The sequence below is a fragment of the Mercenaria mercenaria genome, chromosome 16, assembly GCF_021730395.1.
Source record: "Mercenaria mercenaria strain notata chromosome 16, MADL_Memer_1, whole genome shotgun sequence".
Lineage (NCBI taxonomy): Eukaryota > Metazoa > Mollusca > Bivalvia > Venerida > Veneridae > Mercenaria > Mercenaria mercenaria.
Genome location: NC_069376.1, coordinates 14476057 through 14494691, shown reverse-complemented (window position 1 = coordinate 14494691; position 18635 = coordinate 14476057). Strand labels below are relative to the sequence as shown.

The following is an 18635-nucleotide window of genomic DNA, read 5'->3' as shown; positions in this document are numbered from 1 at the left end:
CGATACAATATCTGACAGTATATGTTTACCGTTACAATTCAATTTTAAATTAACAGAATTTGCAACTATAAAGAGTTTTCAGTTGAACCATGCGCTGTAAACTTACTTGCTACTTCCTCAAAATCCCCAGTTAAATTGCTAATTATATAAAACTAAGCTATCATATACACTCAACAAAATTCCTAATTGGTCAGTTTATATTGCATTACTATTTTGTTAATAATGCATGTATTCACACGAAATTTCACATATCGACATTTGCATAGGTACTGCAGCTAATTATTGATTTATTTTGGCGACTCACAGCCAAAGTAACCGCACTAGGCGTTTTGACTAACATTACATATTTTGCACATGCAGGACATGTGCACCAACATGCACGAGTTCGTTTACACTTTTGGCCTTACTGACGAAAGTCCTACTAGAAAAACACATATCATGGTGAAACTGACACAAAAGCAACGCGATCGAGCTGTCGGAATGTTGCTAGCCGGAACACATTTACGTCACGTGTGTAATTATTTTTGCAAATTCAAAGGAATTTTGATATAATTTGTTTGTAGCTGTTAATTTGATGGTTATTTCCATTTACAAGAACCTTCAATAGTTGGTTATGTACCATCCGCGCTCTTTTGGCAAAATTTAACCCAAGGCCAATTCATTGAAGTGACCGATTTTGAGTTTTGTTGTAAAATTCCAAGAGCCCGGGCGCGTTGCTCTTGTGTCAATTTCACAATGCCATGTGTTTTTTCTAGTATGACTTTCGTCAGTAATGCCAAAAATGTTCACTAACAAGTGCATATTGGTGAACATACCCTGCACGTGCAAAATATGCAATATTGGCCAAAACGCCTAATGCGGTTACGCTGGCCGTGAGTCGGCCTAAAATAAATCAATAATTAGCTGCAGAACCTATTCAAATGTGGGTATGTGAAATTTCAAGTAAATACATGCATTATTAACAAAATAGTAATACAATATAAACTGACCAATTAGGAATTTTGTTAAGTGTATGGTGCTATAATGATACTTCATAAACAGAACGCTTTAAGATTTAAAAAGTATCACTGAGATATCAACTTGAGGTCCAAATAGCATCCCCAAGATATCTGCTCGCTTATCATATTTCAAGGTTAGTTAGTATTCCCTGTCAAATATTCGCATGAGATGTAATTTGCATATATTGTATAGATGAAATTTTCAGCCATTACATTTTGCCTTAATGATGACTAAATCTACGTGTTGCAAAATGAATTTCCTCCTACTGAATATCTTCTTCTGCAAGACAGACATGACTCTATAGTATGCCATTTTTTTGGACTATTAATCATCGACATTTTGTGACTTCCAAGGAACTTAGTATCACCTTTTGTTTAGTATCGAAACAAAAATACACATCTAAATCTGAGTTAGAATAACTGCTAAAATATTATACGAAGCATATAACTCCATCAAGTAGCCTCAGCGTGAATTTGAAAACCAATAAAAATAAAAGTTTCATAATATTTATGCTTACTTAATTTTATTAAAAGGAATTACTAAATATATATATGGTATAACAGGTATGGTATAATAATTCATTATATACCTTCATAAATCCTGTCAAAATTCAGATTGTATTTGACAAGTAAATATGACCAGGCTGAAAATAAATCCATATCGCACCTTTTGTATTGTATATTGCTGGACTACTTACATTGAATATGTATGTGCTGACACAGTTATAACATTATCGCAAACGAAAACATCACTCATTTCATTTTAACATCACCAAACATTTAAGATTTTGTTCTATCTAAAAATAACAAGAGGCGGAGGTATTTAATTAAAAGATCATTATAACAGTAGCTAGATCAGGGATTTCATATTCGGCTCGAGTAGATTCTGCAGAAACGGATCACACTGTGTGCTTGTGCACCTCGTGCGTTCCGATCTTCCAAAATCAAATCGAGCCTGTTATAATAAACAAATTGTATATTTATCATCATGATCATTCATAGCTTAATATTTATATGTATGTATTTGTAACATATATACAACATCGAGCTTTTGTAATTGAAAACGCCTATGAATTGTACAGTATTTTGTTAATATAAAGTCTGAATAAAATGTGTAAACTATTTTATGCAATATTGAATTTCTAAAACGACAAGAACATCAAGTAATGTGAGCTGTTGGTATAACAAACATTCACATCGAACGCTTTCCATGGAAATTCTTCGATAAATCCATATGCCAAGAGAGTATATAGTAATTACATCATCGGTTACAAAACCCGGAACATGTACTTCAACGTTTGAAACGAAAGCTGATACCATAATTAAATAGTAATAAGGTGCAAAATTCATAGCCTTTGAAAAAAAATCAATGTATGTATTTAATATACAACATGTGTTTTCTTTAACATGTGTTTTAAATAATAGCAGACATGTACATTTGCAAAACAGTTGACTACATAATGTTTCAAGTGGACCTCAACGTTTAAAATCCATTTGAAATTACATTGATGTAAGTACTAGTAACTTGATAAGTCAAAACCACTTAATTTTGAACGGTGAGCCCACAAGATCCATGTTGTGTTTTGTATACACATATATTCAAAATCGCTTATTATTCTGTAACAGTGCTCACAATCCAACATTAAATACAATGAACATTTCAAATACACTTGAGCAAAACCAGTAATGAGTAATAGAAACTCGATAGGTTAATATCACCTGGTGATTTGTGCGAACCAAGTAATGAATGTATCAGTTATAAAAATATTTAATGAAGGTGTCCAAACATATGCCAAGAAAAACACCATTCTCGGGACATGTTACATTCCTGAAAGAAATACATTTCATACAATATACCTTAGTTGAAAAGGGAGTGCCGTAAAATAGCAAACTATTGTGACATTTTAAATAGGACTACAGTTAGGCGGAGTTTGTCTCGGGACAAAGACTTAATCGGAAAAATAAAAGAATGAAATGTAAGATTGTCATTGCAATGAAACATCCTAATATAATAAAACACAAAGGGGCTTGTAACATATAAAAGATAGATATTGTTCAATCCAATAATGGTTGATTGTCAGTGCCGGTCAGAACAGTCAGCTATATCAGAGATTAATGAAAAAGGAATGCAACATGAAATATGTTTTAAACTACCTTAGGCTTAAATTGTCAAACGTGTACTTTAACGTATGCAACTCATATTACAGCCAAGATCCGCTCAAAAACCCTGTTTTTGTTTGGTAGACACCAAGACTTGTGCAGAATCCAGTAAGGAAAATATTGGTCCATGCTATTGTAAACATTTCACAGTGACGATTTATGTGGCTTCACACCATATCTTGACAAGTTCTGAAATTTATAAGAAATGATTATCTAAAATTAGCGACCTACAGTTATAATTATCATACAAAATTTCATTAAAAACATAAAATGTACTTGTTCACTCAGATCAGCCGAATAAAATATGAGTACTGTAAAAGTAAAAAAAAAATATATATTTTGATTAAATAATACTATCCTGTCCGACTGAAAGATTTGCAACACCTTACAAAAGTGGTCATGTGAACCATATGAACCTGTGATGTCACGCAAACATACATTTTTAATTGAAATGTGCAAAAAGATACATTTCAGCATCAGATTCTAGGTTTGTTTGCTTTCTGTTCAACTGACCCGATGATTTCTGATTAAACAATTATAACAATCTTATGAATAATTCATTTTAAGTTATAATATAATAATAAAGGACCTCAAAGTAAAAGTTGAATGCCAAAATAATAAAAAAAATGCAATGTTGTAAATTATTATGCTTATTCTACCTTCATAGTTTATTTTACCATCTTCGGCAACATCTGTCTGTTTCATCATATCTTCAACTTCCTTATCGGTTAAACATTCTCCTAGTTTCTTCATTGCCGTTCTGAAAATTATGTCAGATTTCAATATAAGATTTATATCACAAAAGACAGGCGTTCAATGAAAGCTATCTGTTTTATGCTTTTCGGTGCAAATCATGCAAATCAATTAATACTTTCACTGTATCAAAGCAGTGAAAGCATCAAATATATTTTCTCTCGTACGAGACTTCACAAAAATGTACTAACTTCCAGATCGTCCGACAACAAAAAGGTTCTTTTAAGACATCTGTAAATTAATGCTATATTTTTTATTATTATTATTATTTACCAGATTTTTATAGCGCTCTTTTCATCTATAAAATAAACGTTCAAAAGCGCTGTACAAACTACATATCACAGAATGATATGGACATACAATACAACACACAAAATATTAAATCAACAATAAAAGGTATTTAGCCTGAATCAGGTTTACTCTACATTTCAATTGTCCTGAATATATTTTTGTTTAAAGAACAATTAACAATAGGAAATAATTTCCATTGGAAAGCTTGTTTTCCTGTGCAAAGTGAGTTTCAATAAATCTTGAAGAAAAAGTGTGTTTTTCAATGATCGTTTGAAAGCATCCAAGCTTTTAGCGTCTCTAATGGTAGCCGAAAGAGCATTCAATAACTTCGGTGCAGCTGATGAAAAACTACGATCACCGTACCTCACAGTTTTGCTTTTTGGAACAACTAGTTGTTTTGAGTTGTTCTTGGATCTCAAATTTCTTGCTGGCTGATAGACTTCCAGCAAGTCTTTAACCTAGACCGGTGATTGGTCATGCAATGCTTTATATGTGTGAACTAGAATCTTAAAGTCCACTCTATGAGTAACTGGTATCCAATGCAGTTCTTTTAAAGGACATTCCTATAGTTTTTTATGCGCATCTTTCTGCGCAGCCGACACTTTCTATGGAAAACTGAATTGAAGTCAACATTTGTTGAAACATGTTACAGACAATCTTAAATATGAGGAATCTTGAATGAAACAACATTTTTGATAAGTTATATCAGTAATCAAATGTTGATACTTGTTTATGTTGTATTGACAAGTATCATGCCTGACAGGTATCTTGCTATTTCTGTGGTTGTGTTTTCACATCGCATTTTAGTATAAAGACAGTGTTGTTCATATAATGTAAGATAATTGACTTAGTACTGATAAGACAATATCACCTTTCAGATTATTTAGTATGCAATTATAGAAAGAATTAAGAATTTTTAAAACTTTTTTTAAACTTTTAGCAGACATACATGTAATCAATTTGGGCAGGTTCGCGCCATTTCCGTCCGAACAGATGTTGTATTCTAGCGGTCTTAACATAAAATTTAGCCTGGTGACCCATACATTTTTAGCCATTTTTATGCTCACAATACAATTATCTATACACAAGAAAAAAAAGGAAAAAATTCTATGAAAGAGTTTTTTTCAAAATTAAAAAAAAAAATTCTTCACTATGGGTATTTTTCATTGAAAAAAGTTCACAAAAGTAAATATGAAACAATATTTTTTTTTTCATTTGTACCCATCATTGTAAGGATAGAGTATTACAAATATGACTATGATATCAAGTAAGTATATGATAAAATCTGTAATAAGAAAAAAACCGTATTGTGCTGCCTGGATGTATATTTTGGTTGGTATTTATAAAAAAAGCAGAAAATTATGAAAATGTTGAAAAATCGCTGGCAGTTTCAGCAACAGTGGGTGTGTTCAAAGCAATTTTTCACAAAAACAAGCCTGGTAACCTATTATTTTTATTTGTTCATTGTTTTCAGCACACATTATCCTATCATATATGTGAATTTAAAAAAATTCTATGAAAGGAAAAAAACTATAGGGATTCTCTTTAATACCGGCGTAATGTGATCATAACGCGATATTCTCGTTATAACTCGAGCTGCAGTGTTCTGAAGACTTTGAAGTCTATTCAGCAAGACCTTCGGAACACCATACAAGAGTGCATTGCAATAATCAACGCGTGAAGTAACGAGTGAATTTACTAGAGATTTTGTAGCATCTGTATTAAGATATTTCCTGATGTGGCCTATTTGACGTAGCTGTCCGTATTTCTTAAGAATACTTTGAAACTTAATTTCTGACATACTATATGTTACAAATACACATAATCAGTTGTTTTTACTACTTTTTACAATGAAAATCGAAAAGCATTGGTAACGACTGTGGGAATATTTAGTATAATTGCCACGACGGTCCGGGTTCGATTCCCGATGCGATCACCTTTTTTCTTTGATTTGTCATTTTCAAAATAGTTTGAAATAAAGCCTCAAATTGGAATGTTCTTTTTATGAATTTCAAACAACAATTTGAAAGGCAGATATCTAGAGGTAGGGGCCTTTAATGTGAATCTTGAATATCCTAGATTTCTTATCAACATTTTATATCAATAAATACGCTAACTAGATGCATATAATTAAATAAGCCGCACCATGAGAAAACCAACATAGTGCTTTTGCAACCAGCATGGATCCGGGCAAGCCTTCGAATCCGTGCAGTCTGGTCAGGATCCATACTGTTCACTAACAGTTTATCTAACTGCAATAGGCATTGAAAGCGAAGGGCACGGGTCCCAACAAGACTGCGCGGATGCATGTCGAAAATGAACTATGCTGGTTTTCTCATGACGCGGCTTATTTAATTCTATGCATCTAGTTAGTGTACGCCCTTGTCCTGCTATATTTTGGTTCTTACAAACAGTGAATAGTGAACAGTGCAGATCGTGATCAGGCTGCACGAATATGCAGCCTGATCATTATCGCCGCTGGTTGCAATGGCAGAATTAGTTGTTTGCAGCATAATTATGCGTTAACATGATGAAACATATTTCAAAATTGAATCAGTTATGCTTATTTCCATTCTTTAGCTCTTTTCTTCATTGGAAACCATCAAATATTGTATCGAATTTTTTTCTTGTATTGCGCCTCAAGTTTAATTTATCTGTCTACAAGTACTTAAATGAACAGATGCATCTCAGCCTATTTCCGACTTCGTTACTCCAAGCTGTATATATTTAAACACAAACCTTAATTCATTTGCGTCAATGAAACCATTTCCATCTTTGTCAAATGTTCTAAAAGCTGATCGTATAACTTCCTCCTTATTCGTGAAGTCACCATCACCTATAAACAAACAAAATCTGTTTGTGCTCATCTAACAGGATTTTATAGGCTACAGTTATGCAAGACTGAGAATCTAGGGTCTTCCTCCACCCGCACATCTGGAAGGTCGCCAAATGGCCTACATTTTTCACAAGCCCGCTTGCTTTGCTCAAAAGAGAAAGCGCAGATCTACTTGTCACGGGGTCGTGGGTTCGATTCCCGATCTTAAAATAATGCAGTAAAACTCATATTATTCTTGCATTTGTACAAATATCTTACTTTTACTTTACTCACTGTATAATTTGACTTTGAACATTTTATTTCAAATTATTATTTAGTGGATGAGAGCATGTTGAAAAAAAAATGACATAAAGTACGCGCGCAAGAAAAAAACAACAATTTAATAGTAGTGTGGAATTTGATTGGTATATTTTTACAGTTGCCCATGTTTTGCACTTAGTTGCAGATTTTTAATTACTTTTACCGTGCCGTTTTTTATAAATTTTGTGTAACTTATGGTATTTCCTCAAGCTCAAGTAGAGACAAATTTCAAAGTGGTGGCCTTTATCCAAAACGTTTGCAGAAAATTCATTATTCCATTATTTTTTATGAACGAAACATTAAACTATTGGTAAACAATCATAAAACTTAAAATTAAAACTACCAGTATCATTTTTTTCTTGAGTTTCTTGAGTAAACAGATTTAATGAGACAGAATTCCAATTCCAATATTGAAAAATTAAGGTCGAATCCTGCGGGTCTGTTTTGAATTTTGTTCACATTTTTCAAAAAATAGTAAAACCTACCTACATTTCTTCCACAATATGTAATCTAAAGAATGAAGGCAAAATATAGGACTTTTACTGAATGTAACTCAGTATGTTTAAAGATGTCTAACTCTACCCCTTCTGATTCAGAGGTAAATTCACTTTGAACAGCAAGAAATCGTTGATCAAACTAATTTTTCCACTTCTGTACAATAAATCAATAACAAGTCTTGAAAGAAGTAAATATTTACAGAAAAAAAAGGAAATAAGGGAAAAAAATGGTCACAGTGGGGTTTGAACCTACGCTCCCCTGAAAATTGCTGTCAAAGTATGTTTATAGTAGGAATTGAATACTCTTCAAAAAGGAGGTACTCTATTATGGGCCTAATACCTTAAATTCATTTTGAAAAATAAATATTCATTAGAAAGACAGTACATTGATTATTATCACATCGTTTGCAATGCTAAAATATCTATACTACCTTTTCCATAAGTTTAGATAACGTCCATGAACTCTTCTTTGCACTATATACAATATTTTTACTCGTGCGAAAAATAAATGAGTCTAATTTTCTCATGTGCTAACCAAATTGCAATTCCAAACCAATGGGAATTAATTATTTATAACACATTGCCTTAAAACTACTGTTACGTATAATGTAAATAAATATTGTGAAAGCATTTATATTCGAGTGTATTGCATTAATAGGAAAAAAACATTTGAAGTTCATCAGATAACTAATTAATAAAAAAATATCGTAGAGAAAAGCACACATACTAATTTTTGACATCTCTGCATGCATAAAGGAGTAGAATTCTTGAAATTCAATTCTGCCGTTACCTGAAATAAAATATTCATTTATTTTTCGTAAGAAATTTTAAGTCATATATTAGAACATACTATTGAACAAATAGCTTGTCTGTCGCAACTTAAAGTAATGCTCAGTTATATTTTTAAGAAATAAATGCATGTTTTTATTCCATTTTACAAAATTTAAGGAAACAAATATTGAACATTTTAGGAATAAAATCTTTCTGCAGTAGTCGAAATATGACAATAGTTGAAGTCGCGAAAACATATAACAAAGAGTCAGATCAAGACTTTGACAGTCAAACTCAAATTATCTGTTCTCGTCCGTGATTTAATTGAGTCAAAGAAACAAGTAAAATTAGAATGTGCCTTCTTGGCAATTTTGTAAATGTAACCCTACGTTACAAAATTGTAAACAATCCAATGAATAATATTGTATATCTCTACCTCGTTTATTACTTTTTAGCTCATTATTGATCAAATATTAAACTGATGCATTAAAATAGCTTGCAGTTATTACTCTTCCACTCAGAGTCAAAACAAAAAGTATATATGATAAGTATTTTACTGTTTTCCAACATTTTGTTACATGCATATCTCATTCTTTGCTGTTATGATCCGTTATGCATTTACGATTCAGAAATCAAACCAGACTACTGCACACTTAATAAGCGCAGTATACTTATGACTGTGATACTGAAAACATATGTACTAGCGTGTTATTATTTATTGTTTGCATTCCATCTCGAAATGGATAAGAACATGTACGCTTATTGTTTCTACTGACTTTTGTTATAGACTCTACATTTCTCATGGTTTAGTTCTAACCTTTGTTAGATGCCTAAAGTTGTATTACAGGTAACATAAGTATTAAAAGTAGTCAAAACTACAAAATCTTTTTAAAACAAGTCACTTTATTTTAACCAACGTTTCGTACTAGCATGTTATTATTTATTGTTTGCATTCCATCTCGAAATGAATAAGAACATGTACGCTTATTGTTTCTACTGACTTTTGTTATAGACTCTACATTTCTCATGGTTTAGTTCTAACCTTTGTTAGATGCCTAAAGTTGTATTACAGGTAACATAAGTATTAAAAGTAGTCAAACTTACAAAATCTTTTTAAAACAAGTCACTTTATTTTTAACCAACGTTTCGGCTACATTAGCATTATTCAGGGTTCAAAATACCCATAACAAAGGAAGTGACGTCAACGTCAAACGACGTCGATGACGACACAATGTCAAAATTAAACAAAGAGTTTGGCGTAAAAATCATAAACAGGATCATAGTATGATACAAAATACTGGCGAAAAAAATGCATTATAAGTGCAATGATTAAGGAAAGGTAGCAGTAAAAACTGATTATGGAATACATACACAGTAATAATATATACGTATATAACAAGTACTGTATTTTAGAAAGGCATTAATGGAGAATTATTGAATTCATTCCTTGTGGAGACACAGTGCCCAAACGATACATCCAGTCAGTCTCTTTTAAAAGCCTTTCATGGTAACTTGATTATCATGTATATAATGATAACATGTAATGCATGGATTTAGATATGGTTGCACTTTACACCTACGCAATTATTCAGTTTTTTAGGTCGTAGCAATCTCTTATCACGTTAAACAACAACCTGTCGCAAGTGTAGTAGCATTAATATCTCAACTTGAACAACATAATTACAAAATAGTCAGTTAATTCATTAAGGTGTAGAACCCCCTAATATAACGGCTTTTGTAACACTGGATAAATCAATTACTGAGAACAATGTATGCTAGCGAGAATTAATCAATGGCAAGATAATGACGATAATGAAGGAACGAGTTTAATTTCAGGTTACTGATATTTTACATGAGTGTTTTCGATTGTTTTAAGGCAGTGGACCTGTACTGACAATCGGCATTCTCCGTTTGATTACGTATTGTCCGTATATGAGATCGGCAATCTCAGGGTATAAGGTACTGGACCCGAAATGACAATCGACATTCTTCGTTTGATTACGAATTTTCTGTATGTGAGCTCGACACTCTCCGGATATAAGGTACTGGACCCGTAATGTCAATCGGCATTCTCCGTTTGATTACGTATTTTCCGTATGTGAGCTCGACAATCTCCGGATATAAGGTACTGGACCCGTAATGACAATCGACATTCTCCGTTTGATTACGTATTTTCCGTATGTGAGCTCGGCAATCTCCGGATATAAGGTACTGGACCCGTAATGACAATCGGCATTTTCCGTTTGATTACGTATTTTCCGTATGTGAGCTCGACAATCTCCGGATATAAGGTACTGGACCCGTAATGACAATCGACATTCTCCGTTTGATTACGTATTTTCCGTATGTGAGCTCGACAGTCTCCGGATATAAGGTACTGGACCCGTAATGTCAATCGGCTTTCTCCGTTTGATTACGTATTTTCCGTATGTGAGCTCGGCAATCTCCGGATATAAGGTACTGGACCCGTAATGACAATCGACATTCTCCGTTTGATTACGTATTTTCCGTATGTGAGCTCGGCAATCTCCGGATATAAGGTACTGGACCCGTAATGACAATCGGCATTTTCCGTTTGATTACGTATTTTCCGTATGTGAGCTCGGCAATCTCCGGATTTAGGGCAGTGGACTCGTAATAACCATCTACATTTTCCGTTCGATTCCGTATTCTCAAATTCTTAGTTTGTTTTGAAAATAGTTTTCTGTTATGGCCAAGGTATGCACCCATTTTAACAGTCATTGGTACTGTTCAAGTTGAAAAATGGACAGGTTCATCACAGAACATTAGCAGGGTAATGGCTAAACATGATACTTATTAATTACTGATGTTATGATTTTATATAAGAAATGTACTGAGATCAAAATAGTTTGAATGCTTAAATGCCTTATTAGTCTTGGTACACGTTTATCGAACTTAATTAAGTGAAAGTCTAAAAACTACAGCTACCTCTGATTGATTGTTACTGACCACAGTTTTGAAACTGACAAATGACAATGGTGACCTCTGAGATTGAATAAACACATCTAAACCTAAGCTATAACATTTTGATTATCCTTTTACTACAACATATCAAATACATCGCTTGATAAAAAAGCCTGGATTGAACATTAAGTTAAAATATTGATTTCTAGTTTGATTTATACATTTGCGGTGTTTCTATTTATATTATTAATCATTTATTTAAGTTATAGTGCCTAACATATAGCTCCTGATGGCATTTTCTGATTGACACAACTTGAAGTCGTAACACGGTGATGTTGAACCTATGTAACACGGAAGAATTTCTGTTATTAATGTCATATGTCTTGTTAAAATATGTAGCACAGACGTTTATCCATCACATCTCATACGAATTGCTACAACCCATTAACATCATTAAAATTACATTAATGTAATCTTTGAAATTACAGATATTGTTTGCGTAGCCCAGTGTACATGCATCTTACAGTTCAATGTTGGTATATCCGCGCGTTAAAATCATGCAAATGTTTAGACTCATATCCTTTCTTTCGAGATAAATTTACATTCCCAATGCGTAAGGTCTCTAACATCGAGTTTTATTAAATTGTTGTATTAATGTTAACTAAAATTTGAGGTATATTTAATTCAAAATGTATAAATTTTCACGTTTTTACATGTGTGTACATTACCGTTAACATCAAGTGCTCTCATGGCGTCTGAAACCTCTTGTTGTGCAGGGCTCATACCTAGAAATTTCATTGCCTTGCCAAGCTCCTGTGCCGATATGGATTTGTCATTGTTGGTATCAAATAGTCGAAACAGCTCCCGTATTTCTGTAATTTCATTATTAATTTTAAGTTTATAAAATATGCATTGTAAGATAAATAGCTATTTCAATTATTCATTGCTCAATGGACTGAGAAAATATCATACATTATTTGTAGGCATGTGTTCTGTATTACGTTTAATGTTGTGTTTACATTGCATTTATTGACTTATTCTAGCAATGAGAAAAACTTATTTATGCAGAAAACAGAGATAAAATAAGAAAGGTCCCCTACTGGGTAATATATCACACACCCCAATATTCAATTCTGATAAATACTTCCACTAAACAAAATGAAAAATGGAGAAAACAACAACATATTTAAACGACTGTTAAAATAGATGGTATTATTTATAGTTCACCTTATAAATATAAGAAAATGGATCATATCAGGGGAGTTAACATAATAATTACTATTTTAGAAAGCTTATTTTTTCAGCGTTTTGTTCACAAAATGTTTTCCTTGAAATAAATATTCATGAACAAGTATTTTCTGAAACACAATTTCATTTGAAAATACAAGTAAAATAAATTTGTGAGCATTACAACAAGAAGAAATGAATTGCAATCTAGAAGCATGGCAATTATATAAATACTGGTGACAAATTATATGATATGTTCGTAAGACAAAATAAAACATAAGAATGTGCAACATGTCAAAATGTAAGAAATATAAAATGTTAACTCGGGCCCTCAGTATTGCTTTAAATTAAATGACAACATTTGAGTGGTTTTCAAACAACGTCGATAGTAAACCTGCTGTACTAATCGCTCTAACAGAAGCCATAGATGCCGGCATTTATACATATTGTTGTAAATTTAGCAGTCTTATTAAAGTTGATTTATTAATTGATTCTACTGATGTGAAACCTTGGCCTCTGCTACTAGAGATGTCATTCACCAGTTACCCTCATAAATTGCTTGGGACTGGAGTGTGTATCATTTTGTATCATTTTATCAGGGTATGTTGTCATCATGTACCATCGTAAACATGTCTGGTTTGTTAGAGTTAGAGGTAGTTCCATACTTGGGATGGTACCATCAGTCAACGGTTATCCTCATAAATATTAGGGGTAATCTTTGTCTTTCATCACTATGATACACTCCAAATATGGGAGGGTACCTGCTTTTGTATATAAACCTAGGTCAGAACTAGGGAGATAGATTTTTTTACTTTTGGCTCGGACTTTGAAAATGACAGATCATAGAAACAAGAAATGAAAAACTTTACAGTTATAATTATAAGTGACTTTAGACCAGATGAATGAGAGAATTATAATTTTGACAACTTTATTTCCATCATTTTGTCTATTTATCCATCACATAATAAACTGATGTAGTAAACTGGAGTTTAAGTGTATTTTATCTCTGGAGTATAAACACCCTCACCCGAACCTACGTTTTTCAACACTGGTGGCAGCGACGGAAACGGACTTATACACGTGCTTATAAGAAATTTGGACATATATTTCTATTCAATATATTTGTGGTGACAATTAAGTGACAACCATGGGACCTAAAAAGCAACAAGAAAAAGATTCTGTCACAATTGAAGATGATGATAGTCACGAACAATTGTTAGCTGAAGTTGAACTTTTGAGACAAAAACTTAAATCGGCAGAAGTTGATAACTTGACCTTAAGTGAGAGACTACGCAAGAATGAACAGGAAAGTACTTTACAAAGAGATGAATTAGTGCGCAGTTACCAACAACGAATCAATGACATTTCTATGCAAAAAGACAATCAGATAAGAAATTTAGTCAATGAAAGGGACACAGCTTCGAATGAAAACAGCAATATATCAAGGCAGCAAAATCAACAGATGAGAGGCCGTGATAAATACGAGGTTCCTCTACCTAGGCAAATTATCTTTGATGGCAGATCATCCTGGGAGAGTTTCATTCACCCATTTGAAGCTATGGTTGATGCGTGCAAGTGGGACAATAGTGAACGTTTGTTCCGCCTTAAGAACAGTTAACGGGGTGATGCTGCGGAATACGCTTTCAAGCAGCTTGGAGCTGACGAATTGTCAAGTTATGCGAAGATAAAATCATCTATGGCGATGCGAATTCAAGAAAAGCGCTCCACTTCTTCCTATCTGGCTGAGTTAGAAAACCGGAAATACAACAGGGAAAAAGAATCATTGGCTGAATATGTGGCAGAGGTTAAGAGGTTGGTAATAAAAGGTTACCCCACAGCAAACAACGAGACGAGGGAAACGATAAACCTTCGGCACTTTCTTAAGGGACTTCAGGATTCTCAGGCGGCTTTGTTCATTGGGATGCAGGATCCAAAAACTATCGATCAGGCAAGAGAATTGCTCGACAACTATTCAAGCATCAGAGATGACGTGAGAGGGGCGAGAATTAGGAACATTGACAAGGGCAGGGAACCTTATGTAACAGAAGCAAGACTGCAAGAATTTGGTAGGGATCTGAAATCCAACATAGGCAAAAAGATTGATCATCTCGCGAACCAGTTGAATGTTAAAAGTAGTAGATCAGCCTTGGATCGTAAAGTAAATCAGCGCCCAAGAAAAGATGTGCAGTGTTTTAGATGTCAGCAGTTCGGTCACTATGCGGACGAGTGTAAGGCAAACCTTCAGGAAGGTAACAAGTCGGAAAACTAGCTTCGACCAAGCCTAACGGCCCAGACTTGGTCAATAACAGTGAAGTTGAATTTAAGACTATTAAGTGTAGGAGTGCTAATACGGATGGTGTTTCCATTATATTGCCTGTAAATATTTTTCAAACTGTGCGCGCGAACTTAGTCATAGATACTGGTGCCTGTACTACAATTTTTTCTACTGCATTATATCATAGAATACCAGAGGATGTGCGACCTGAGTTGTGTAAAGTTGACCCTTCAATACGTCTTGAAGTTGCGGATGATGGTTTATTAGCCATAGATGGACAATGTGAATTTTCATTTAGTGCATCGGGTCAAACTTTTAATTACACTGTATTAATTGCACCTATTCATGAAGATGGACTAATTGGATTAGACTTCTTGTATGAAAATGATTACCAACTTAGTGCTAAAAAGGGATTAAAATTGAATGGGAAAATGTGTAGAACTCTAGTTGAAAAAGTTCCCTTGAGGGCAGTCAGAGTGACCACAAGGTCAAGAGTAACAATTCCAGCGAATTCAGAAACAGTAATACCTGGGGAGGCTATAAATTTCGGTGCAATTAATTCATTATTGGGCATCATTTACCCTTCAGAGAATAAACAACCGGCTAACAATGTTTTGATGGGAAGTGTGCTCATTGCTCCAAAGAGAATTCAGGGTGATTCAATTCCCATTAGACTAGTTAACACCTCTAACAGAAAAGTGAAATTATCAAAAGGGTCATTATTGGGATATTAACATGAAACTAAACAAGAGGATTTATTGAGAGAAAATGTCGATTTAAATGACTGTGAAATATTGGACAATAATACCAAAACAAGTGAAAATGACATTAAATATGACATAACTAAATGGAGTAGTGGGTTAAAGGACTTGTACCATAGATCCTCTGAAAATCTCAATGAGTCACAAAAAGAAGCATTGAAGTGTCTATTGGAGAAACATAAAAATGCTTTTTCCAGTTCCTCCACAGATTTAGGGCGTACTTCATTAGTGCGACATACAATTGAGGTGACAGAAAATGTTCGACCTGTAAAAATACCACCTAGACGGGTGCCAAAAGCGTTCGAAGGCCAAGAAGAAAACATTATTCAACAACAACTTGAAATGGGAATAATTGTAGAAAGTAAGAGTCCATGGTCTGCACCTTTATGCTTTGTAAGGAAAAAGGACCCACAGGCAGGAGTGCGTGTCGTTGTGGATTATAGGGGCTTAAATGATCTAAGTAAAAAATGTGCCTATCCATTGCCGAGAATTGACAGTTGTTTAGAAAGTTTGGGAGGAAATAATTATTACATTTCATTAGATCTTTTGTCAGGATTTTACCAAATATAACTGGATGAGAGAGATCGTGAAAAGACTGCAATTGGCACCAGCAGGGGCGGTCTGTATCAATACGTTACTATGCCGCAGGGCCTTACTGGGGCTCCACATACATTTCAGCGGTGTATGGAATTAGTGATTAAGAACTTACAGTGGAGGACAATGATTATTTACATGGATGATATTTGTACTTTTGCTGAAACTTTTGATCAGGCATTGTTTAGGTTAGATGAAATTTTAACCAGATTGGAGAAAAATAACTTGAAATTAAAACCAAGCAAGTGCAATCTACTCCAAAGGCGCATAAATATATTAGGTCACACAATTGACAGTTCTGGAATACGTCCTTCAGAAGAGAAAGTTAAAGCTGTGAAAGAGTGACCTGTGCCGCGGAATTTAACTGAACTCAGAAGTTTTTTTAAGTTTTTGTAGTTATTACAGACGTTTTATCAAGGGATTTAGTGCTAGGGCGTCACCACTTAATCGCTTAACCGAGGCCGGTCGGGCGTTTATCTGGGGACCAGAACAGGATAGTGCTTTTATTGACTTAAAAACTGCATTGACAGGCGAAGAAGTGTTAGCATATCCAAAAGAGGAAGGCTTATTCATAGTGGACACTGATAGTAGCAATTTCTCGTGCGGGGGTTGCTTGTCGCAAATGCAATGGTCAGATACAGTTCAGGATTATGTTGAAAAACCAATTATGTTTGCGAGTAAATCATTTGACAAAACACAGCGACGTTATTGTGCCACAAGAAGGGAGCTGTTGGGTGTAGTGACATTTATAACCCAGTTTAGACACTTTCTGTTAGGTAGAGAATTTTTATTAAGGACTGACTGTTCCAGTTTAAGGTGGTTAATGTCGTTTAAGTCACCTACTGATCAAATGGCGCGCTGGCTAGAGGTTTTGTCACAGTATAACTTTAAAATCGAACATCGTAGTGGGAAAAAGCATATCAATGCTGATAGCCTGTCCAGAATTCCATGTGAACCAGAGGAGTGTCAGTGCTATGATGGGAATACAATACTTGAAAGTTTACCATGTAAGGGGTGTCAGACTTGTTTGAAGAAACACGATTCCTGGTCAGATTTTGCACAATTCAGTGACGTTGTTCCATTATTCGATAAAAACTTGAATATTGGGAATCAGAGTAGGCCAGTCATATTACGAGTGAAGGCTCAAATTAGTGGATTTTGGAGCAGTATTTTTGTGCTCATGCAGCTGCAAATCATGAAGTTGATAGGTTGTTTCAATACACTTTTCCATGGATTAAAACAGACTGGGAAGTACTTCCGAAATCGCGTTCAACGACTTCGATTCCATAATAGTCTGGATTTAAATGGTGCACAAAGTGGAAATAGCTTCAGCTTTGGTGACAATAACGAGGAGGTGTTGAACAAGGACGTAAATTCTATACTGGATGAACATGTTGCATTATCCGAGGATGCAGCGCAAACATCTAACTTAGGTTGTCTCAAACAGTTTAACACAGTTAATTGTTCACCTGTCAAAATGGCCAAATTACAGAGAGCTGACCCAGATTTAGGAATTGTGATACAGTGGCTTGGAGAAAACAGACGACCCCTGAGAGATAAGGTAGCTGGGAATTCACCAAGTGTGCGGAATTATTGGCTAAATTATGACGTGTTAACTCTGATTGATGGAGTGTTATTTAAAAAGTACATTGTCAGTGCAAAGAACCATCGGCTTTTGTTGATAGTGCCTAGAGTACTATATAAGGAACTTTTGATATCTTGTCATGATTCAATTACTGGAGCACATTTAGGAATTTCAAAGACATATTCCAAATTACATCTCAAATATCACTGGTATAAAATGAAGGAATACGTCCAGTTGCATATCAAAAGTTGTGAAAAGTGTGCATTCCGAAAAAGGCCGAAAAACATGCCGAGGGCACCATTAACAGAGTACACAGTTGGCCATCCTATGGATCGTATACAAACGGACATAATGGGGCCACTTAATGAGACAGAATCCGGAAATCGGTATATTATCGTGGTCATTGATGGATTTACCAAGTGGGCTGAGTGTTACGCAACCAGAAATCAGCTAGCAAGTACCGTTGCTCATAAGATTGTATATGAATTTTTGTCCAGATATGGTATGTGTTTGGACATACATTCTGATCAAGGACAAATTACCAATCCAAGTTGTTCAGTGAAGTCTGTCGGATTTTTGGAAATTAATCAAACTAGGACTAGTGGATATAGGCCAATGGCAAATGGTGGACCAGAGAGATTCAATCAAGTTTTGCAAAATAT

General features: G+C 34.3%; 1 protein-coding gene across 1 annotated transcript; it reads right to left on the bottom strand.

Moving 5' to 3' along the window:
- Positions 1–1117: 1117 nt before the first annotated feature.
- Positions 1118–13195, bottom strand: LOC123540078 (calmodulin-A-like). The gene is made up of 6 exons (XM_053525771.1): positions 13153–13195; positions 12260–12403; positions 8563–8625; positions 6942–7038; positions 3818–3918; positions 1118–3347 (listed from the first exon to the last, which is right to left on the bottom strand). Exons 1-6 carry the CDS (start codon positions 13193–13195, stop codon positions 3316–3318), a joined length of 480 nt encoding a protein of 159 aa, XP_053381746.1. The 3' UTR covers positions 1118–3315.
- Between the last annotated feature and the right edge of the window lie 5440 nt (positions 13196–18635).

Coding starts and splice junctions, on each gene's coding strand:
- LOC123540078 (XM_053525771.1), bottom strand. CDS start 13,195: ATGCCGGCATCTATGGCTTCTGTTAGAGCGATTAGTACAGCAG. Junction 8,626..12,259: donor GAGAGCACTTGATGTTAACG/GTAATGTACACA, acceptor ATTTTATTTCAG/GTAACGGCAGAATTGAATTT. Junction 3,919..6,941: donor ATTGACGCAAATGAATTAAG/GTTTGTGTTTAA, acceptor CATAATTTTCAG/AACGGCAATGAAGAAACTAG.